Source organism: Lipophrys pholis (assembly GCF_963383615.2).
Source record: "Lipophrys pholis genome assembly, chromosome: 4".
Classification (NCBI taxonomy): Eukaryota; Metazoa; Chordata; class Actinopteri; order Blenniiformes; family Blenniidae; genus Lipophrys; species Lipophrys pholis.
Window position 1 is genome coordinate 22543363 of NC_137637.1, and position 23435 is coordinate 22566797.

A 23435-nucleotide genomic window follows, 5' to 3' on the forward strand; every position below is an offset into this window, starting at 1 on the left:
GGTGTATCTTGTCGATGTGCCGGACTGAAACACGGTGACATTCAGCAGAGTGTGAAGGTAAGAGCCACTAACTACTAATATCACCTTTATTTGTTTGACGTGTTGTGAAAGCTTGAGGCGTGTTTGGATTTCATTTTGGACAATTAAAGTAGTAGAACAAATGTGAATTCATTAAACCTCGAGAACCTCAGTGAAATCTTTTTTTTTTTTTTTTTTTTTAACTTTTGTTTTCATAGATGAACTTGGTTTGATCTATTTATTGTGTTGGCACAGATCTTCTTCTACATCTGTAGTAGAATGATGCTAAAATACCTTTTTAGTCCAAATTTACAAACAGAATCTCATCGTATTACAAGTAACTTTTTGGTTGATTCTTCACAGTTCAAGATTGATTGATTGATTGATGAATTTCAACAATACCACCATTTTTCAAGCCAAGCTCAACCTTGTGGGATTATTGTAAGTAAAATGTGTGTCTCAGTTCACTGACATTAATGGTGAACATTTCTTTTGTGATTCCACAGGTGTGTTTGATCAGTATGTTCAGGACACACAGTCCCTTTGGTGGAGACGCCAGCAGCTATGGAGAATCGATAAAGTCCTTGTATGTATTTCTTGAAATATCCGAGATTCACTGATCAACCCTTTGATGGTTTCATCAAATAGAATATTCACAAATGTTTTACTTTTTGGTTTCGTTCCCCCCTGTAGCGGTGGTTATTCCACCCAGGATGAAGTGTCATCACAAGTCTCAGGTCTGTCCAGACCAAGCGGGAAGTCCATATACTGTAAGAGAGCTGCTGTGTTTAACAACGTCTCACACCCATTCAGTTAAAAGTAATAAGGAAAATACAGCCGTTGGGTTTTTTTTTTTAAATTCTGTCAACAGTGCAGAGGAAAGATTATGCAACATCTATAAACAAGATGATGGACAAATTTCAGTACAGAGTGGAGGTAAATACAAAGGGAAAAACATTCATCCAGGTGTTTGAATATGATCATTAATAATGGTTGTTTTTCTACGTCTTCCTGTTGCAGCACTTGTTTACTTGTGATCTGGATGGGAAGGAGCTGAGAAACATCATCGACTGTGTGGAGCGTCTGAAGCTGCTGGATCAGCTGGGACGTGTGTGGGGTCAGGACATGCTCCTGGAGGTTCACGGCACCCACCTGCTGCTCACTGACATTGAAACCAAGGTAACAGAAAATGAACACGAGGCTCGTAGACGCGCGATGAGACCCAAAGTCAAACAGATGCAGTCTATGATCGACGGTCTCTACAGGGTAAGAAGGTTTGAAAGTTAAACGTGTAGTCTCCAGGTTTTAACTTAACGTTGGTAAAAGCTATTGGAATACATCTTATATGCTTTTCCCAACATGATGACTGTGGAGAAAAGCAGGTTACACCCTGGACTGGTCAGCAGTTCATCATCACAGTGCAAACACACACACAGAGAGAGACAGATAAGCACAATTACACCTCCAGACAAATTTACAATGTTTTTGAATTGTGGGATGAAGCCAGAAAGCTCATAAAAGAAATCATTATAAATCTTCCTCAGTTAAGTTAACCTCCCTCTTTTGTCATTTTAGAATTATACAGTTACAATTTATATTTTACCCAATTACACAACCAATAAATTCATTTCTAAAGTTTGTTTTTGGTAAAAGTAATTTGCAGTTTTAGCTGCCGATTATTTCATTTTATCGCGACATCTTCTTAAAAGAAATAAAACTCATGCTTGGTAAGACAACCCCATCGCCTTGAAGACACTTGTGGATTATTTAACGCCCCAAGGTGAAATGTACCCACCAAAAAGGATTGTTCATGTTGCATGTGAGGAGGGAAAACCCTCTTTGATTGCGCTAACGGCGTTTGACAGCCACCCTGCTGATGTTCACAGGAGGAGTTGGAGTCGGTGGCTCTCAGTGACATTCAGGAGCTGAAAGCTGTTCTGAACACAGGAGTGTTTAACTCCCTGCTCACCGTGTTGGTCCAGCCCAGGAGGAAGCACACCACCACAGTCTTCATGTTCCAGTGCGATGATGTCCGGGTGAGGGCAAACCAGTAGAAATGTTTGTTTTGTTTTTGTTTTTTGTTGTTGTTGGGTTTTTTTCCCCCATCAAGCCTGGTAAATGAAAGATCAGAATGAGTGATTTCTTTGGTGTTGCTCGCAGGCGGACTATATTGAGAAAGACCTCTCGCGAGCATTGTCCCGCAGACAAGAAGAAACAGGCTCCAGGTAGTTTAAAAACGCACCTTCCTGCATACTTTAATCACCGGATTACTAAAAACTCCTGTGACACTCTTTGAAGGATGAACCCGGCAGGCCCTGCAGGTCTGGGTGTGCTGAGGTCTGCAGTTGAACTGGACCCACAGTGGGCTGCTCCTGACTATGGTGAGGCTGCTGCTGCTCCTACTCCTCCTGCAACACCTCCTCTGAAGATGTCCTCTGGAGTCTCCTCTTGATCTGATTGTGATTGTGCCCCTAGAAGACGACCAGTTCGATCCCGAACTGGCTTTGCCTCCGGAGGAGGAGGACGGGGATCAATCTCCATATCTGCGGGAGGATGGACTCTCACCACAGTTCTCCATCACTGAGCCTCCTCGTCCATACACAGAGACAGACAGGAATGTGGTGAGTGTCCCTCACACATGAGATCATCCATCTAGAGTTGTTGTATACAAATGAGTGGCCCTTAAAGCCGATTAAAGCTTGTGTAGATATTATTCATCATGATATCTGGATCACGTGGAATACAAATAGATTTGACCTGGCGGTGTTATAATTCATCTCCATGATAGGTGGAAGTTGCATGACCCAGTTGCCGTGTATGAAATAGATTTTTTTTACAGGATATTTTGAATCACATAATAACTGAGTTAGAAATCTTCATGGGACGAATAGCGGCAGTGGAAGCTAAAAACGCAAAGAAAAAGAAGAAAAAGAACAAAGGTAAATACGAACAAAAATCACACACATCATGGCGATGCTGACCTCAAATTGTCTTTCTTTTTATTCTAAAATCAAATCATGACGGTGCCTCAATTTTCACTCTCACTTTTATGAACACATTTCTTTCAGGGTTGAATATATTTTATTGATTAGGGTTGTTTTTGCGTTTATTTAGATTTCTGTGGTCAACTGGCTTTGTTAAAAAAGCATTTATAATATAACCTATTGCTTCGTTGGTATTAGTATTTGCCTCTTTAATTTAGATTAATTTACTACATGTATATGACTATTGTATTATATTTATGATAAATGTTGTGATTAATATTAAGGTGATGACTAAAAAGACAGAAAGATGTATGGAAGTGTTTCTTGAACTATTTATAAATATCTTAAAATATTTATGGTTATTGCGATTATATTTATGATTATAATGATTAAAATATATTTTTCTCGTGTAAAATGTTATACTGTATGACATTCACTTATGGATTATGAATGTATTTAAATTTGTTTCAGAAAGAAAGGGAATGCCTACTGCAGAAGAATTTGCTGAATGTCTCCAAAAAATCAAATATGGCTTCAACCTTCTGGTTTGTTTTTTTAACTTCACATTTTTAGGCCAAAACCAGGGTCTGTTTAGTCTCAGTCCTCATTGTGATGTGCTTTGTGTATAACATATGTCTCTTTTTTTAAGGTGGAACTCCAAGAACAGATCAGTAATCCTGGTGTTCCTGAGTTTGTTCACTCCTTGTTCTCCACGTTGGCTTTCGTAAGTCACTACGACTTAAATTGCATCAATGTTTGAACTGCTTACTGTTATAATATGTTGGTTTTTGGGGTTTTTTTTTGCTTTCAAATGGATTAACCCCTAAAGCTCCATCCTATTGCTCATAAAAACTACTACTACTACCAACCAAACACTATTATCTCTTATTAATCTCTATCATTATTATATCTTCTCCACCCTTTTGCTCCTTCTTTTTATTCTCTTTCTAGATAATTACTTTTCTGTGATGCAAGCGTTGGCTCTATTTCCTATTCATGGTTGCATGCTCAATAAGTCAATCTAGATTCACTATTTTGACCTCAGGGTCAATATCATTATGTTGGGGCGATATAATTTACACACTGACATTCTGCTGCACTCAGATTATTATTATTATTATAACAGATTATTTTCATTTTCAGGTGGTGTCTCACTGCCCAAAAGATCTCCCTCCTACTATTGTGGCACCGCTGCTGACGCTTCAGACCATCCGTCTCATGAGCGATGAGGCGTCCACAGAGGAGGACCAGCTGTGGCAGTCTCTGGGAGACGCCTGGAACATTCCTCGGTGAAGAAACTTTTCGTCAGCTCCATATGTCGCCGCACCAGGATTCTTGTATAATTTCAGATTTATTTAGTCAGCAGCAGAATAATCAGGTGTTATTTTGAAAATGTTCCCAGCGCTCAATGGCCAGTGGACGACGAGGACATTCCCACTTACGCCCTCCAGTTCTTTGACGGCTGGCAGCCCCGTGAAGTCAATGCAGCGTCTGAGCCCAGTGAGCAGGTGAGGAGGCCGGACAGGCCACAGTCTGCAGCTTAGCGGATAAACTCAGTGCAGTCGGTGTGCCAGACCAGTAAAAAAAAAAAACGACAGGATAATAACCTATAATCACAACAACTCCAAATAGTTTCAGTGCAAAAAGCTGTGGCCACATTATTAAAAACCAAACAAATCAGTTCACCTTTTCTCCACAGACTTCAGGCAGGTGGAAATCTCAACGCTCCAGTGGAAGAGCACAGTAAGGACCAACCAGCTCACTGCTCAGTGATTTGTTGATGTTTTCAACCTGGATGATCTCAGTTATTCATGTTGGTATGTTTCACAGCCCAGCTGGGACAAGGCAGTCCCCGCAGCGCGTTAAGTGGGACTTCATGTCCAGAAATCATCAAGAACTGACCGTCACTAAAGGAGAACTGGTCGAGGTATTTATGACACAATTCAGCTGTTTCCTCTTGTTTTAGTGAAAGTACATCTAATCTAATCTTTAATCTCCTTTGTTGTAGGGTTGGAAAGTACAAATATTCGTGTTCCTACAATTAAGTTGTATATTTGAGTACTTCTATGTGATTTTTTTTTTTTATAATATAAAATATTTATGAATATTTGTTTGCAATATGTATGTTTGCTCATACCATATACATAATTTACACACTAAGCTCCACTTTTGAAATACATTTCCGTTAAGTATGCTCATAATTTCGATAAAAAGTTCAACCTTATGGTCTGCAACATGGACAAACTTTATGTCTATATTTCTTTATCTAATTTATTGTTTGTGCGATAGATATACTATAAACATAAATAACCTATTATTGACTTTATAATTAAATGTGCTTCAAAAGTACCCAGTAATTTAATCAGCTAATTTCTGAGAACTATTGTGCTGTTTTACTTTGATTCGAGTTCATCTTAAGGAATGTAATAGTTGAAGTTGAGTACAAACGTTCGGTGCTATTTCCTCTTGTGGTTTGTCCCTCTGCAGATACTGGACATGTCAAAGCAGTGGTGGAGAGTGAGGAACAACAGAGGGGAGGAAGGCTATGTGCCCAATAACATCCTGCGGGATCCCGACGAGCTCTCTGATGAGGTGCGTAGAGCTCAGGCAACACAGAACCCTGAGAACCCAGAGAACCAACAACTATGTGGAACATACAGACTTGTGACGCTGTTTCCCCGCATAGAGCCACCAACCTTATCATGAGCAGAAACAGGAAGTGCAAGAGCTTGGAAATGCCTCTGACCCCGTCAGCTTACCGTCACCATTTGGTCCTTATCTAACTCTTTGTTCCAACTGCCCCTTTTTTATGCTCCCGACATCAACTTGGATCAAAACGATTCACTTTCTGCCTAATATATCCCAAGTTTGTCATCTCGCCTGCCAGTGGTCATAATGTTTTGGATCATAGTTGTATGTCAGTGAATAGGGGCGAAACAATCAGCAAAAAATAAAATAACTGTGAAATTAAACTCTAATCAAATTGAATTCAAATGACAAGAGATTGTTATTATTATTATTATTTTTAAGGACTTCAGGGCTTCTCCTGTTCTCACCAAGACGTCGAGGCCTGCGGAGGTGAAAGCCTGGCTGGTGGAGAAGGGCTTCATGAAAATGTAAGTAGAAATACAATCGAGTGGTGAAAGTTATAGCAGACTGATTGATTACATGAGAATTGTCTTTAACTATGAATGTAAAGGCATTGTACCTGAAAGTGGGTGTTTTGGAGAATACTGACAAACTTGAAGACTTTGATCAGGCGTGAAACTTACAGGACTGAATTATTAGGTCGCAACAAACAATCATTTTCGATTAGTAGTTTATTAGGAGGATCAACTCGAAAATCTAAATCCTTTCAAATGCATCTTTCAGGATCAGCAGTAAGATCAATATTAACTTTCTTTCAATTAGGATAAATGTGTTTTTCACCTGGAAGACAGACGATACTCATATTAACAGGACTTATCAGTTGCTGGTTGGAAGGAGTTTTTACTCCTTCTGTTTGTGATTTCATCTATGGCTGTAGAGGCGGAAAGAATACTTTGTGAGAGGCTGGCAGACAACCTGTGAGGATTCTTCTCTTCTGAAAATACAGCAACACTTGTGAGACACGGGAAAGAGGGAACGATCTGAGTCTTTGTGTCGGTTCACAGATATAATTTAAGAACAGTCTATTTTTAGACTCCCTTCTCTGATCTCGCGACACATTTGTACAAATATCAATATGGTGTCGGTTCCATTATCTTTTGTTTTATGTTGGATCAAAGCAGAAAGAAAAGAAGCGGTACACTGTGAAGATCAGGGACTTTTCTCTCTCTCCCTCTTTGTGAAACAGCGAAACATTCGGAGGCTGATTCTCAGTTTACCACTGATGAACAGTGGAGGCAATAAATGCAAAGTTGTTAAGTTTAAATGCAAACGTGAAAATAAACCAGCCGCGCATGCAAGACAACATTTTATTTCGGTTCAGTGTTTCGTATATCAATGAACGTTTGAGAAAGAACGCTGCTACAACACAGTCATAAGCCTAACGACTGCTGATTTCTGCCATATTTACCAAACACAGTTAAAATGTCTCCTAGATTAATAATGAATGAGGAACATCCCCCCCCCCCCCTCCCCTCTCTGCCTGAACCCCCAGTAAATCTGAGCCAATGAATGTTGCCTGTGATCTGTCTGTAGTGGTTCTAGAAGGATTTTTTTTATTTTTTATTTTTGTGGTGTGATGGATGAATTCCTGCAGAACTGTGCGCTGTCTGGGCGTGCTGAGCGGTTCATCGCTCCTCGGGATGTCGAGAGAGGAGCTGAAGATGGTGTGTCCAGAGGAAGGAGGGCGAGTCTTCTTCCGACTACAAGCAGTGAAATCTTCTCTGGCTGTGAGTGGCACGCGGCACATTCCAACGCAAAAAAAAAAAGACATTTTCCTTGCATTGTTGACGACGGATATGAATTCAACCTTTTGTCTTGCAGAGTTAAGAACCAGCGACACATTGAAACCGAAAGAGGAAACTTTTCTCACCGTTTCTCCGATACTGTGCACTCTCAACTAATGTTAAGCAATGAAAATGGAAGACACTGTGGATTTTTTTTTTTTTAATTATTTAAATATGCTACATTTTATATCAAACAATATGACACTTTAACATATATATTGAAGAAATCAGCCCATTGTCAGTAAATGTAAATAATCATAAGGAAAGTCAACACAGCTAAAGAGGCATTATGAATACTCAAAGGCAGAAGGTTGATATGTGTGGTCCTCATCTAACATGTAAATAAAAGTCAAGTCTGGTGAAACCTTAGTGAATAAACATGCTTTATTTTGTTGTTTAGACACACTAACCTCATCTGAATCTCTAAAACAGTGGCAGTCCATCACAAGCAGTAAGGCTACAGATCAATGGACACAAAACAAGGCAGAAGGGGGGAAAAAAAACAAACAAAAAAAACCTGTTTCAATAAAGATATTATAAACACAAATACATCTGGAGATGGAGATTATATGATGGGTGTGAAATACACTGAATAAACCAGTCGACAACACACAGGTTAGTGAGAGGCGGAGGTTTGTGAAAGATTAATAAACAGTGTGTCGGCCTGCAGTCAGTGTGTTAATGCTCCGAGGGAAACTCTTGATATAGTTTCTACCGTTTATCCATTATTATCCATAAGTTTGATAACATAGGGTTAGATGTATTGGGGGAGGAATTTGACAAATATAAGGTGAGAGAAAATATTTCGCAAAAAAAACTGACTGCTGGACGTTCACGCGCAGATCAGCTTTCTCGTGGAGTTGTCCGGGTTCTCAGGTTTGTACTCGGTTTTACACGCGACCACGTGACGTGAATCAGTCCCCACATCAGCGTGGGTAACGGGGCCATAATGAATTTAAGCCTCGGCAATTAAATACGGCAGACAGATGGTAAGGAGTCACATTATACATTAGTGCTGTAAATGAGAGAACAAAACAGGTCGACGTGTGCACACAATGTGGGTGGAAATGAGTGTTTTTATGGTCAACCTTACAGACGCGGAGAATGGCTTGGGTTGGAGTTGTGTCTATTTCAGACTTGTGGCTTTATAGTTCGAGGTACCAGCGTTTCATTTATCTATTGTCAATGTTATATTTACAATCAAACAATGGGAGCGATAAAGAATTGATTAAATGCGCAGGAACCTTGCTACGGTGACTGTAAGGATTTTGATTGTTTCATAAAAGCAAACAAAAGTGTGAAAATGACAATAGTGACAGCAACAATTAACAGAAACACTAAACGGTTAAACAACAATATATTGTGAATATAAAATTTCTTATCTCTATATTGCCTTTAAAAAAATACACTTTATACAATAAATCCAACAATCACACAAAATCTGCCGTGTTCAGCAACACATCTCCTTTTCTAATCGGAAGCTAACCTGCTCGTATCCTTGATCCTTAATCAATTTACACATGAATCCTAACACTTTAATAACTTTGACAAAGGTTTATGTATTTTTTTTTTTTGGGGGGGGGGGGGGGGGGCATTCTTTTCTCATGTTGGCATCAAAGTTGACATGCGTCAACATGTCTTAGCAGGCGCGTTCCCAGTCTGGTGGGAAGCTGGACGTGTCCAGCAGCTGGTGGTGGGCTGGCTGCGACAACATGACGAGTATATGAGACACAACACTCCCGAGGCCAGCTTACTGGGTTTGGAGGTGAGTTTGAGGTACAATATGTAAGCTCCATGTATTGTGCTTGCAATAAATTTACCAAAGTTATCATGAGCAAATGAGCTAGTTGATGTAATACCACTTTGCACCACAAGATGGAGTAGTGGACTTTAGTCTTTTTTTCAGTCCTGTAAGACAAGATGAGTCTGCAGATTCAAATCTGGCTACAATCAAACTTTTTATTTATATCTTTTCACTACAGGATTAGCCTACTTCAAACAGCCACAACTCCTGGACTGTTTATCATGTTTAGAAGATTTAAAGTCTCCCAGAAAGTAGAGAAATCAAGCTGTCAGGAAGAAATCAAAATTTGATTTTAGAAGTCAAAACAAAAAGTTAAACTGGGAGATGGCTGTTACTGTGAAGATAAATACAAATGTTGCTCAACTGGCAACATTTTGTTTTTTCAGACTGGTGAATATATAATGTTTACTGCTACCATTACTAATTGATTGATACTACAGACAAAGTCCTTCAGACAAATTGTGGATCAGGGAATCCTGCTGATGCCTCCTCAGCTCCTCAAAGTGCTTCTACGTCAAGGTAAAACATTTCTTATGCCCACAGTCAGCTTAGTTTATTGACAAGCAATTTAAATTTTAAAAAGGCTGCCAAACTCATTTATCAAGGTGATAAAACAGATGATGTGTTTGATCGTTTGTGCAACCAAACACAAATAGTATTGAAACACATGTTGACATGTGGTTGGCTGCAGCTGTTTTCTTGCTAAAGATAGAGCTGAGCACACTGAAAGGTGAAACACAAGCTGATACCACATGTGAGGATTATTAGACATCAGTGTAAACGTTAAGGTAAAATTAACTTTTCAACATTGTTTCACAGCAGAGAGCCTCTGATTGGTCTGGACAGTTTAACCTTCAGATGAAAATCATATAATCAAAATAGTAAAATTTACAATGAAATATATCAAACATAGAAATAAGTACTATCTGTTGTTTGATGAAAATAAACACAAAGGTATTCTTCATGTTCTGGCTTGCTGTATTTATGAGACATAAAGAGGTGGTGGACGAGTTTTAGTGACGGTTATAATGATGCTCCTTTCTTCAGTGTGGCAGGACGACCCACAAATAATCTGCATATTTGGAGTGAACATGTCTCCTTTGTTATCTGGCCATAGATCATTCGGTAAGCCTCCCCTCTGTCAGTATGTGGTATGTGCTGTTAAAACTTTGAGGAAAAAACGATTTAACTCACATAAAACGCCACAAACTGAGCAGGACTGAAGGCACAGCATTATGGAGACCCAACAACACGACCCTTCGCACAAAGTGGCCTTACCATACAGAAATCCAAAGTTTACATAATGTACCTTGGAACAAAAATGCTACAAGATTCATGCAACAGTCTTAACCATGTCCCAGCATGGTAAGCGTATTTCTACAATGCAGAGTTCAATTCTGTTTGCTTCTTCACAAACAGATCAAATGCTGGTCGGCAGCCCTGAATTAGATAAGTGTTTTTTTTTAACATTACAGTTCACTGTAAACGTCTCATTCTCTCTCCTGCCACCGATTACTCATGCAAGCATGCAGGTAAAGCACTTATCAGCGAAGAACAAACGATCCTTTCCCTTCAAAGGCCAAAGTTTAAACTGAGCATGCAGCAAGGTGGTCCCATCGGTATGGACGTCAGGGCGGTATGGAGGCCACACTGTGCCCTGACTGAGGGAGAAGACACGGGGCACTTGCTGTATGTCACAGAGAGGAAAAACTGGACATGCAGTGCTCAAAGCTACAAATGAAAAGGCACTGTGACGTTTCGTGGTGCAAGTGTACAGTGTACAGTGCACTGCATGCAAAGGAAATGTCTAGTTTGCTCAGTGGAGAAGGAATGAGGCCCATCAGGGCCTGAAAGAGTATGGAGTGAGCCTCTTTGCTATGGCGAGGTAATGGAGAGTATTCATCTACACTTGTTTGTGCTGTGATTAAAAATAGTCTATTTAAACATCTCTTTCACGACACAAATACACCATCGAACTACATTAATTACCTCTGAGTGCTTGAAATAATTTCATTTGCACCTCCAGAGGCCCGTTCGCTTCAAGGAATGTTTTCCATCAACAACAGAAAGTCAGTTTCCAACTTCCGGTTGTGGCGGCCACCGAGGCAAACGTGTTTCAGACTGCTGCTCTCCTGCAAATCACAATTTATGCTACATATGCTGTTCTCTGTAAGGACACGCATACATCAGAGTACTCGTAAGAGTATGGCAATGCCGGAGGCCACTCACAACCACGAGACCAAAGGTCAGACTCTAAAAGCTAAAGTGAACAACGACATGGAAAAGCTGGTGACATGGCCGACATTATTTTAGCTGCCAAAAACTCTGAAAACAGACTTTGCAGCGAAGCTTGACCGGCTTTTCAGTGGCGAGAAATGACGTGAAAAAGGAGGTAAACGATGGCTCGGAGCGGGTTTTCACACGCTGAGCAATGCATGCTGTACACAGAAGACGAGACGGCGGAGTTACAGGCTGAATTAAACAAGCTGGAGATGGCAAAACTGTGGACGATAAAGATTTGGACCTGTAAACCCGATTTCAGACTAAACAATTTGAGAGGTGTGAGATTTCTACAAGGAATCGAGGGCCTAGACCCCCGCGTGTTTTTGGAGAAATGGATCCCCGAGGAGTTTAATAACGACGTTTCTCAACGACAAAGACAAGGTGGCACTTCTGGCAGCTGTATCGGCCCGAAAAAGAAATCTGCGACAAAGATAAACAAGTGAGACTTTTCCCCGATTTGACGACTGGGATTGATCAACTGAGGGAGAAATTAGACCCAATAACACAATTAAATCTAAAAACACTGCCCCTGTTGTTTACATCAGCTATAGTGCCCCTTGAGATAGAGCTATGTTTACATGCACATGTCTGTGAAATAACAATGAATCCAGCAGAACAAAGAATAACTTTGTATGCTGATGATGAGCTCAATTTTAAAACAAAGTCTGCTTCCCCATACAGTTTTCCTTTGTCTACCTTTCTGAGCAGAAGTTTTCTTCACGCAGTAAGAATTCTAAATCTCGCAATTTGGCAAATTCAATCAAACCGCGCCAAAACCAACACATGGCTGCAGTTCAGTGCTGCAGCATTCAGTCTATTGAAACATGACAGAGTTAGTTAGTGCAGGTATGTCTGACTTGCATCAATTTTCCTCCACAAGCACAGCGTGCCGTTTAGTGAGCAAGAGGGTGACAGCTACAGTTAAAAAAAAAATTCAATGCTCCGACTGTATTTCTGCGCATGCTTGCTGTGAAAACATTACCGAGGTTCATTTGGGAGCATCAGTGGCACAGGAAGAAGAACATGCTGCTCATTCACTAAAAACCCTGATGCTCATTCCTGCAAACCTTCATATGCGGACTGACTGGGGAATCTGGGGGAAGTTCAAAAAAAGAAATGAATAAAAATTGCAGTTTTGTCCTTTAACATAAACAACTCAGACGTGTGAAATGAAAGCGTGTCAGTACTGAGGTGATCTGGGAGCAATGCATACTTGGCTTTTCGGTAGCTGTGTAGCTGTCAGTGTGGCATACTGCTACAGTGAAGGTTAGCATTGGTTATACTCTGAATAGGCGGAAAACCAGATTTTCTCTCACGCCACCGTGTGTCTTGGGTGTCGTCATGCTGAGTGGACCGCAGGTTTCCAGATCGAACGAGCCGTAGTCTCATTGTCCTCCCGGGAGAGGACCCATGGTCAGAGATTCCTCCTCCTCGATGGCGTCCAGCTCCTCCGTGCGCACGGCGTGAGTGATGAGATGAAGCTCCTCGATGAGTGTCTCGCTGCGGTATGCCACGCGAATGTCAGGAACGTTAGTGCGGCGGATGTCGTTGCTCTCCGGACCCTCCCTCGAATAACTGGGGCCCAGCCAATAGCTTTTGGCCTGGAATTAAAAAAAAAAATGGATATGAGTGGGAAATCGAACATCTAAAAGGAGAATCGTGTCAACAGCAATGGGTGAAATAAAATACAAAGTTCACACAACAGTCATTCTATTAGTTATACCTGTACTACTACACTTCAATTCAGCTGTTGTGACACAGATTTTCACTACATGTCATGTTTATTTTGTAACACTCATCAGAGAGGTTCAGGGCTGGACAGCAGGTGGAAAACCTTTTTAATTTTTCTCCTCCTTTTCCCAGTACATTTAGCATTCTTTCAAACTTTAAAACCTTCAGCTGTAAATAATCATTCTGTTAGTATTTCGCCAACACCAATGTACTTTGATTTTTCAAACTTCAGACAATGTCTGAGCCATTTCAACTCCGTAGCGGTAGAATCTATGACATAAAATCCAATATACAAATGCATAAATCATGACATAAATCAATTAAAGTAGTTTGTACCTTGTGTGAAAATCCACTCATGAGAACACTGTTCCTTGCAAGCTCACACATGTCGCAAGAACTCAATTTCCACACTTGTGTTGCGATGCTGTACTCCTCCATCAGAGGCTCCTGGGGGCAAACACACGGGAGAGCAAACACGTCAGTTTCACCTCTGATGTACCAACTAGTTGTACCTCAGGCGTTGCTCGTGTCTGGATTGAAACGGACTTTGGTGAAGTGAAACTGAAGAGGGTCGTCAGTGGACAGGGACACAATGAGGCCTCTGGACAGGTACTCTGGCAGTGGGTTGCGGTGGTAGCTGAGGAACAGGCTGTTGTTACTCAGCGGTGACATGGCGATGCCAATTTGAGCCAGGTAGTAAAGATACTGCAGCACTGGAGCCTGAGAGATGTTAAAAACAAATAAAACAAGCAACACAATCATACACAAGTACAGTGACAGTACAGTGTTGGTTTACCTATTTTTAATGACCTTTGCAATAATCTGTTGGACCTACAGTTTAACCTTCCAAATTGCATTTTGAACTCACATAGCCATTTAAAGAAGCACTTAACACTTTTAAAAAGTGTCCAGTGAGACATGTCCTGACCTTTCTCAGCAGCAGCCCATGAGAGATGTTCTCTGATAACATGAAACCTGACACCAGGTGGTGGATGGGTCCCGCTTCACCGCAGTGAGGTCGCAGCACGAAGGTATGAAAGCCTCGCCGCCTTCATCAGAGAAATTAGGGGAAAAAAGGAAAAAGAAAAAGTGAGACGTGATTTGTTTAAATGAACAGCCCAGACACACGACTGAATGAGAGACGGATTGCTGTGCATTGTGAAAGTGAGATTGCACCGTCGCAGGTGGTTGAGTGCAGTCATGTTGGCATAGGTGTAGTAGAGGTAGTAGGAGTAGGGTGGGTTGTCTTCTTCGGTCCAGTTGACTGGCAAAGGGCTGTCCAGGTTGAAGATGTGGTGCTCGGGTTTGGACTCGTCGTCCACGCTGTCAAAGCCCACCACCTGTTAACAAACACAGACGTAAACATGGCAAGCCACTTTAAGTGCTCGGTGGACTCCTCGCGAGGCGACGCTCACATGATCCAGGAAGAGATGCAGCTCGGGGTGACTGCGAGGATCAATAGTCACTTCGAACAGCGGCATGAATATGTTCTCCAACATCTCCTGGAAATTCGCCAGCTGCTTCTTGGTGTGGTACACGTCGCTGGAAGGTGAGATTTGAAAGGTTAAATGCCATAGGAAGTATTGAAAACTTTAGTGTGTGTTAAAACAATGGCCTATTAACATTCCTTGTGTTTTGCTTTTTGATTCTCAAAAAACTCAAAATAACTGGACTAAAAACAGACAATTTAAAAAGAGTATTCTCAGACTTGAATCGTGTTGAAATTGTGATACATCACATTTTAGTCGCAATGTCCAGCAAGATAGGAGAGAGCACTTACAAGAGACGTGGCACCTGAATGAGCCAGCGCACATTGTGAGAGTACACGCTGTGCTTGACGGCCCACTGAGCCAGTTTGTCCCATTCGTCCCGGGAGCGACCGTAGATGGACAGACGGAGCTCAGAGTTCTGGTACTTGCTCTCCTCCAGGTCAAACATCACCTCCTGCACAGCAATGGACAGGAAACACGGTTGTAATCACTTTTGCTGCTCAAAAACCGGTATCAATAAAGTTACTTTGACTTGACTTTTGTGTGTATTCAACAATCATTTGCATAAAATACACTCATTACATGAAATTATTTCGCACCTTAACTATATGTGCAAAGTATTTCCCCTCAACGTGATTGTCGGTCTTGATGAAGATCTCTCTGAGGATGGACTCTCCGATGGGATTGTATTTAGCATTGAACTTGTCAAAACGATGGAAAGTGTTCCGGTCCTGAGAGGTCAAAGAAACCAGTCAAGACTTATTTCCCGTCATTTGAGTGCATCTTTCCAGACAATCTTTTCAGATAAACTCACCGCGTGCATGTCCAGCGTGTCAACGCTCAGGTCGAAGGCTGTCAGGTTCATGGACTCAAACACCTCCTTGAGGGTCTGACCACGCCCCCGCTCGATGTGAACGATCTCCCCGGGGTACTTCTTCATGGCTCTCTTGATGAATCGCAGCAGGTGCTTCTGGTTCATGCAGGACGACGCGTGTATGTGGGTATCCACCTTAGGTTTGGGAGAACAACAGCAACACCGTTTAGGTTTTATCTCTACTGCAATCTAAGATGATAGGTGAGCTGCATTGGAATTACGTTCAGCTAAACGTTGTTTACCTTTCTTATGTTGTAGAAGTCTCTATGAGGAACCTTCTTCTGAGCTGCCAGCTCCTTCATCTCGTTGAGCAGGATGTGCATCTGGAACTTGGAGCTCAGGTACTGCAGGCGACGGTAGCAGAAAGATTTTCTGTAACCAAAGGAAGATAAAAAAAAATATATATATATTAAGCATATACACTATATGCAGATCTGGTAATAAATGACATCTGTGCAGAGATACCATAGAAAAAACACTCACACTGGCCCGTTAATGATGAGGGCCATCATCACGTTCATGTCTGCAATGTACTCCTTTAGGTCAGGGTACAACAGGTCAAGTTCTGTACTTCTAAAGATAGATAGGATAGATAATTCAAGGTGTCCAGCAGATCACAATTTAATAATCAGAATAATGATAAGAAACAAAATCAGTCACATTTTGACAGAAAAGAGAGATAAATAAGTGGAATAAATCAAAAGTTATGTAAAACGGTTTCTTATACGTTATTAGGTAAAGGCACAAACACATACTTATCCATGTTGGTTTTCTTGCTGTAAACATGAACAACTCCATCCACCATCTTGCAGCCATAGCCAGTGTCCGGGGGCATGTTTTTGGGATCCTGATTGTCATAAGGGTGTGTTTCAGAAACAGGAGGGTGAACCGGTGCATCTGGGAGAAGCAGATTGGCACCATATTATTATGCTGTGACTCTGTTACTTCATTGTATACATCAGATACAATGGTTCATTTTACAGGATTTATAAGCTATGTATAACAAAACAGTACAAGTATGCATTTTAGATGCATCCTGTGTGCTTTCCAGAGTACCTAAGGTTTCATGAATGGCTGTCTGAAATCTGAAATAGACCAATTAAATAAAAATCCTTCGGTTGGCAAAATGTTAAGCCTGACAGTATGCATTACTTCTGATCATGGAAAGCCTCAGTTCAAGCAAAATCCTCCAAGAGCTGAAACATTGTGCTACTGGAGTAAAAGAAGTGAAACCTAAAAACCCTCAACATGATAAGAGCTACAAACAGTAAGAACATTGAGGAGACCCAATCAAAATGCACATTAAAAATAACATCAATGATGATAATAATATTAAGACAAACCCTCTGATGTTTTCCAACAGCCATGTTTGCCTAGTTCCAAAATAAAAGATACTCGTGTATGTGCATGTTTTCTTTACCAACGTCGACGGGGGTCTCAGGTATCTCATCATAGATTCCCAGATCCAGGTTCCTCATTTCAAGATCTTGCAAGGCGTGAGCCGCAGTCTTACAAAAGTTCTGCATGGAGCGGTTCATGTACTTCTCCCGGATGAATAATGCCTTCACCACACACTTTGCAGCATCGACCAGGTCAGAAAAAGGCACCTGGACATGCACACGTGAGGAGACGGTCATGGACATGGTGGGAGAGAATTTGAAATGCAGTAGCAGTAACAGTTCAAGCAGATATTCTCACCCCACACTTTTCCTCTCCCGATATTGACACCCGCTGATACTCTCGCTCCATCGGCAATGCCCTCTCTGTGAAGCCACGGTCTATAGTGTCGACACACTTCTCATTCAGCAACCTTAAGGGTTGGAGAGGAGGGCAGAGGCAAGAAACAGGAGGAGATAGGATAGAGAAAAAGTATCTTTAAAAAAAAAAAGGACATACTTTTGTAAACATGAGTTTTAACACTACCGCTTGTCAGGAGACTCATTACTTATATATAACAGTTGGATTATAAAGTAGTCCTGCTGATTTCTAATCATATAGGTATCATATGAACTTTTTTCACCTTGACACACACTGTAAACCGGGATTTTGTGTATGTACGATAAAGACAATTTCGTGATACACTATAGTGGCTTTAAATCTTAATTTTGTCAGTGTTGTTCGGTTTGAGAGAACCGATTCCAACAGGGAACGTGGGAATAGAGGGACTGGAGTCACACCACATACATACTCTGTGGTAATGGCTTTAGCCTCAAGGCTCTCGGAATGCCCATAATAGGAAGGATTTAAACAGGAATCAAAGAATCTAAGCTAAGTAAAAATGATCTCAGTCAGTGGCCTGAAACCCTGAGCAGAATGGAATTTAATACTTTTGCAGTTAACCCCACCAAAAAGAACGTTTTCACTTGTAGGATGGATTAACCTTTGAATACTGTTCAAACATTCCTTGTACAGATGGTAAACTATCAATGTATCTGCATCAAAAACTCTAGTAGTGAATCCCTGAAGCTGTAGGATCTACTATGGGTTTACAGCAGACACACGTTTCATTCATAAAGTAAAAAAATTTTATTAGGCTTGCTTTCAGAGAAACTGACAAGCAAAAGAACAAGGCATCTATTTTTACACCAATTAAATGAAGTCACCAGCAGGGGGGAATGTGCGGTCTTTCCTCTTTCTTAATAAGGTGAAATGCCTGTGAGAGATTCTAGAGAAACAAGTCTTTGCACCAGTCCTTAAGTTTGCAAATACTGGCATTAGTTACCACGCAAATTTCTTAGAGGATAAGCAAATAAACAAAACAGAAATGAAGAAGAACAAAAACAATAACCACAGACGTCAGCACTGCACGGAACATACATACTGAGGCAGAGCTCACTCACTCTAGGTCTGCAGCACTGTCGATTTTCATGAAGTCCTGTTTGGCGCGGAGCAAGATCTCGGGCTCAAGCCTTTGGGTGATATGCAGGGCAGCGTAGGCAAGGCAGGTGGGGGCAGATGAGCATCAGAGGTAGTGAGAAGAAACTTAAGCACACAGACACCAAATATAGGCACAGGAAAAGCTCACTCACTCACTCACTCACTCACTCACTCACTCATTTCAAATTATAAGCGATTGTTATGATTGACACCTAAGAATAGCATCTGTTAATAGTGATACAGTCTGATTGGTAAACAGGGAAGCTGCTGTGGGCGTGTCAAATAACCACCCAATGAACACGTTAGTTGTGCAGACAGCGCTCGCTCCGGTAATGCCGACAGAACCCACCTCCTTGTAAAAGTTTGTGTAGAAAAAAAGATGTGAAAGCAAATCATGACAACAAGGTCAGTCGAGCCCGGGTAGCCGAGGTTAGTTAGCCCGCACGCGAGCATGTTGGACGACGACAAGCGAGTATGCGTTGGTAACAACAGGGCCCTGTTTTGTAGCCACGCAAATACTCTCTGGGAGTGGCTGCGCGTGTGTGCTGAGACTTTGCGTTTCCTCACTTGATGTCCTGACTGATTTGCCTTTCAAGGCGATGCCGGCGTTCTTCCAACTGCTCGATGGGACTGTCCTCCGGGAACTCATACGGAGCACTCCGCATCTCGCTTTCCGCCATACTGCGTGTGAACAGTTCCTAGTTCAAACATAACGGGTGTCATTTACGGCGCCATAAAACCAGGACACGACATCAGTATCTATGGCCAAAGGACAAGTGGAAAGTACAGAGACGAGTAAAAAAAACTCCAAATCTTTCAATGATTGCCTTTAAATAGTGACCCCCCCCCCCGGTGTGTTTTATGGCTTTTATTGTAGGTTATACCTCAGCAATCTCTTTGTACTTTTCATCCATGGATGTCCGCAGGTCGATTGGGTAGTGTGTGAGGGAAACGGGTGTTCCTGGGAGGGATCTCTGAGGCTTCAGGGTCTTCTGCCCGGATGCACCACAGAGGTCTGCAGGAACACAAGAAGAGTAACAGCATGTGGCTGATGCGCTGGTTGTGGATGACAATCACCTCTCCGAATTCAACAATACAATCAGTGCTCATCTGGCAGAAAAACAGAACAAATCAAAAGCTGAAACTTTTATCTGGGAGTAATTGCAAAGGAAAATGGAGGCAAAGAGTCATTTAGAATGTGAAATCGGTGCAATTTTTCTTTCATTTCCATTTTAGTTGTTGGCTACACAATGTACTGAGTCGTATGTATTTTCAGTCACTCTTGGCTTAAGTTTTGTTTTCAGGATGTCAATTCAGACAGCGCAATTAAATAATCTATTTTAAACGTTACCATCCATCCTTATGTGAGAAACTTTGCTGCTGACAATAAGTTTTTCTCTCTCCTTCTGCACTAATGTTATAACACCTAAGTAATGTAGTGTAGAAAAGGGCTCATTTACAAATCGGGTATGGTGTCAGATACCAATAGATTTCTAATGTCTGACAGACCTCCGATTGTTACGTATGCTTATGAAGGGAAACGCTGGGCTGTTATTTACCATGTAAATGTTGACTATTGGAGCGGCCCTGACTGTCAACTTGTTATTAGGTGTTTCCAGGCACGCCATGCAGCTCACCTTTCCCAGGCCAGGTGGCTACCACAATGACCTGCTGTGGATTGCAAGTATAAGCACTACTGACAGTTCTATCTTAAAATAGTTTTCCTATTGTATTGGCCATTACAAATATAATGCTTTACTTTATTTCAGGAGGAACAGTTGGGCCCATGATGGTGTAAAATTACGAAACGGGCAAATCTATTGAGACAACAAATAAATCTATCTGCAAAAGCAGACATCAAAATCACACAAAAAAAAATAAAAGCATGTTGCCTACACTCAACAAAACTTTACTCTGGCTGATAACATCTCTAAATCATCTCAAACAAAATACATGCAAAACACTGAACTCCTCTCAACTGAAGCTTTGAGCCAAGCTTCAAATGTGCACCTCATGCAAACCGTGTGGCTCATTCGATCCGTTATCATGGGATGCAATAAAGGTATCAGCCCGGATGTGGCATGGTCTCATTCCAGTTAGGTAGGAGGAAATGTTAGTCAAACATTGTTTCTATCACCGTCTTGCCTTTGTTCTAAGGTCCTCACTCAGATTGTCGCATCAGTCTTAGTCAACTGTGAAGCATCTCGCACCACACGGACCTGGACAGAAGTTGCTGTACAAATATACTGTGGCTGACAGAGCGTGTGGTAAAGTGCAGACATGACAGTGACACACACACGTCATCAGACTGCTTTCCAGGCAGTAGTGATGATATAAAATGTTCTGCAAAGTTAAAACCTCTTCATCTTTGCTGTCCGTTAAGCACAGATTCAGTTAACCAAATATGCAAACGTGGGCAAGGCTATTATCAGCACACACAAAAATAGCAGAGTATTTAGCCTTGGTTTACCGAAGATTGCAACGTGTGGTTGTTTGAGGGGGAAAAGCTTGGAATTCCGTAAGCACAAATTTGGCCCAGACGCTACAGCTTAGTCTCATGTAGTTTAGTGGCACAAATACCCAATTAAAAAGTGAAAGGAAAAACAATTCTTCACAACAAATTTTTGAGGTGACACTGGATATCGAGGTGAATTAAACAGCCACTGCAAATGTTACCGTAACACCCTCCGACCAAATACAAGACTCCTGCAGTTAGTATTCTTTTATTCGTTATTCAGCTGGACATACAAGCCTTTTCCATCACCGGGCACGAGGTTAAAGTCTGGCCCAGAGCATGATAATACAGCAGAGAGCATGTCACTTCAGTCTTACGTGGGGAGGCACACACTTGAAAAGGGAGCTCCCTCAGTCACATGTGCACAGTGACTTCACCTGCAGGCACACCTGAGCCTGACACCTGTTTGGAACAGATGACGCCCACTTTTCTCAATCTGAAACCAAATCTGACGGAAGGAAGGTAAACCAAACCAAACACACTTCAAACTTTAATGACTGCTGTTCACTTTCTGGAGCCCGACAAAATGAGTCTTCTAAGTGTGTCAGACGTACAGTATATGGCACACGGTAATCTGCTTGTCCTAATTACACGTCTGGTTTTGGAGCGGTGTGTTTCATTCCTCTGTAATTGCCATTATTGGCCGTGAGACGGGTTTGTGACAATTAATCTCTGCCATTTACTTTTTTTTCCTTTACGTTAGATATGAGGACAATTCAACAGTATATTTACATCACTTAAGGGGTGAGCCCATGGTCAGCTAGGCTTGGTACGTCTCCAACACCCCCAATATTTTCTATAGTACATACAGACATATATTGGTGCCCTTACATGTTGTTTTATGTGTATTTTCAAATGGAAAAACAAGTGACTCCAAGTACAGGGACACACACAAACAGAGGCACCCCCAGTATAGTATCTAAGTAATCCCTTGGCATTTCCAACACAGATGACTCTTAATCCAGCTCCCCCAACTCAATTTATCTCAGTGACATCACTGCAGCAGGCAGCGCCAATGTCCGGCAGACTTCTCCACAAGTAAACCAAACAAAACACACAAACTGTAGCCAATGAATAATTAAAGTATAAGTAAATAAAATGTGAAAAATTCAAATCTGCACGGCTGCAGTAATTCTCCCTGTGAGTATTTGCTCCTGATTGACTCAAGACTGTGATTCCCCCTGCAGGAAAGGCCTCGCATATTTCAGCAAGACAATGCTAAAGCAAATACTGCATCCATCAGAGTAACGTGGCTTTGTAGTAGAAGAGTGCGGATGTGGAACTGCCCTGCCTGTAGTCCATAAAATATATAGGGAGAAAAATGTTCGGCAAATCATAAAACGAAACTCTCAACAAATGGCCTGCATTGTCTCTGCCAAAACTCCTCATTTCCTGAACAAGAAGAGGGAAGTATCTGCCAACAAATTCCACATGTGTTCATAATCTTCATATGGGAGGGTAAAAAGCTCGCAGTTTCAACACAAAGGAAAAACTTTACACCAAGATTGAGGTATAATGTCTATAAAGTAAAACTTGGGCTGTCGGCTTGTCCTTAATACATTTTCCTTTTTAATCCGCAAGGCTCTTTTAAACGGGAGTAGAAATAACATGGAGCAGAAATATCCTTATAGTTTGAGTCTTTCAGCTATTTTTTTTTTCTGAAGCTGTGATAATATTCTTTTAGTGGTTTTTATGTGCTTTGGCACAGAGGCGAACAGAGACACAGACGCTCTTGTCCAAACACGGTGTTTCGTCTGCAAATGTTCCTGCTGGTTTAAAAATAAGAAGCCTCAAACTCTTTCACCTTAGTGATGCGGTCAGGAGTTAATTGTAATGACCCTGGGACCTGACTCTGCACACCACCGTCATGCAAACTCAGTATCTGTGGAGCTGCCTCCGCCGTGGGAGCGTCAATACACGTCTTCTAGTCAGCCTCAGCTTTCTCGTCTCTCAGATCACAGGAGGCACCAGATTCATTTTGCCATTCAAGATCATCGTGAAGGAGCAAAACATCATTACACAGTAAATCCATGAATATTTTCTGAGGGCAGCGCTATCTTAGAAGAGTATTTGGATGTTAAACCGGCTTGTGAAACGTTATCCCATAAAACGTACACCGTTAATAAACCTTCAGTGTTATCAGGAGGAGAACTATGAAATCTGGATGTGAATCCATAGATATGCAACTGCAATACAAGCATGTTCTACAATCTTTTATGTTTTTATTGGGAACATCTAATGTAAAGATGCAGGTGATTCTTTTGTTAAATGAACAATTACATCAGGTATTATAAATATATATACTTTCTTTTGTGTTTACAAAAATGATTGACCGCCATTGTGTTAGAGAGCTATTTATATGTACATAGTAATTTGTCTTGGTATGTCGTCTGCGTCCCACAATAACTAATTACTGATATCTACAC

The 23435-nt window shown here is 41.4% G+C and overlaps 2 protein-coding genes across 5 annotated transcripts in view; one reads left to right on the forward strand and one right to left on the reverse strand.

The window, feature by feature from the left end:
• eps8l3a (EPS8 signaling adaptor L3a) lies at nt 1–8236 on the forward strand. The gene is made up of 20 exons (XM_080461512.1): nt 1–57; nt 525–604; nt 712–788; nt 890–954; nt 1039–1197; nt 1905–2054; nt 2179–2243; nt 2317–2399; nt 2494–2639; nt 2858–2957; nt 3474–3547; nt 3652–3726; nt 4146–4291; nt 4405–4510; nt 4702–4745; nt 4833–4929; nt 5490–5594; nt 6033–6118; nt 7246–7378; nt 7473–8236. The coding sequence occupies exons 2-20, from the start codon at nt 540–542 to the stop codon at nt 7476–7478; spliced, it is 1782 nt and encodes a 593-aa protein (XP_080317638.1). The 5' UTR covers nt 1–57; nt 525–539; the 3' UTR covers nt 7479–8236.
• ampd2a (adenosine monophosphate deaminase 2a) overlaps nt 7949–23435 on the reverse strand; it is a 24853-nt gene continuing 9366 nt past the window's right edge. For 3 of the 4 annotated variants that reach the window (XM_080461508.1, XM_080461511.1, XM_080461510.1), the window contains exons 2-18: nt 19379–19509; nt 19062–19192; nt 18458–18526; nt 17316–17427; nt 17038–17224; nt 16373–16514; nt 16101–16190; nt 15860–15989; nt 15558–15752; nt 15343–15474; nt 15034–15197; nt 14669–14795; nt 14430–14593; nt 14182–14302; nt 13800–13973; nt 13590–13700; nt 7949–13123 (exon numbers count right to left, since the gene is read on the reverse strand). In XM_080461508.1, coding sequence (XP_080317634.1) covers nt 12908–13123; nt 13590–13700; nt 13800–13973; nt 14182–14302; nt 14430–14593; nt 14669–14795; nt 15034–15197; nt 15343–15474; nt 15558–15752; nt 15860–15989; nt 16101–16190; nt 16373–16514; nt 17038–17224; nt 17316–17427; nt 18458–18526; nt 19062–19192; nt 19379–19509 — 2396 coding nt within the window. In that variant the 3' untranslated portion in view covers nt 7949–12907. The remainder of the gene's footprint in view (nt 13124–13589; nt 13701–13799; nt 13974–14181; nt 14303–14429; nt 14594–14668; nt 14796–15033; nt 15198–15342; nt 15475–15557; nt 15753–15859; nt 15990–16100; nt 16191–16372; nt 16515–17037; nt 17225–17315; nt 17428–18457; nt 18527–19061; nt 19193–19378; nt 19510–23435) is intronic. The other variant, XM_080461509.1, reaches the window with a different exon arrangement.

Coding starts and splice junctions, on each gene's coding strand:
- eps8l3a (XM_080461512.1), top strand. CDS start 540: ATGTTCAGGACACACAGTCCCTTTGGTGGAGACGCCAGCAGCTATGGA. Junction 2,640..2,857: donor CAGAGACAGACAGGAATGTG/GTGAGTGTCCCT, acceptor TTTTTTTTACAG/GATATTTTGAATCACATAAT. Junction 2,958..3,473: donor AAAGAAGAAAAAGAACAAAG/GTAAATACGAAC, acceptor AATTTGTTTCAG/AAAGAAAGGGAATGCCTACT.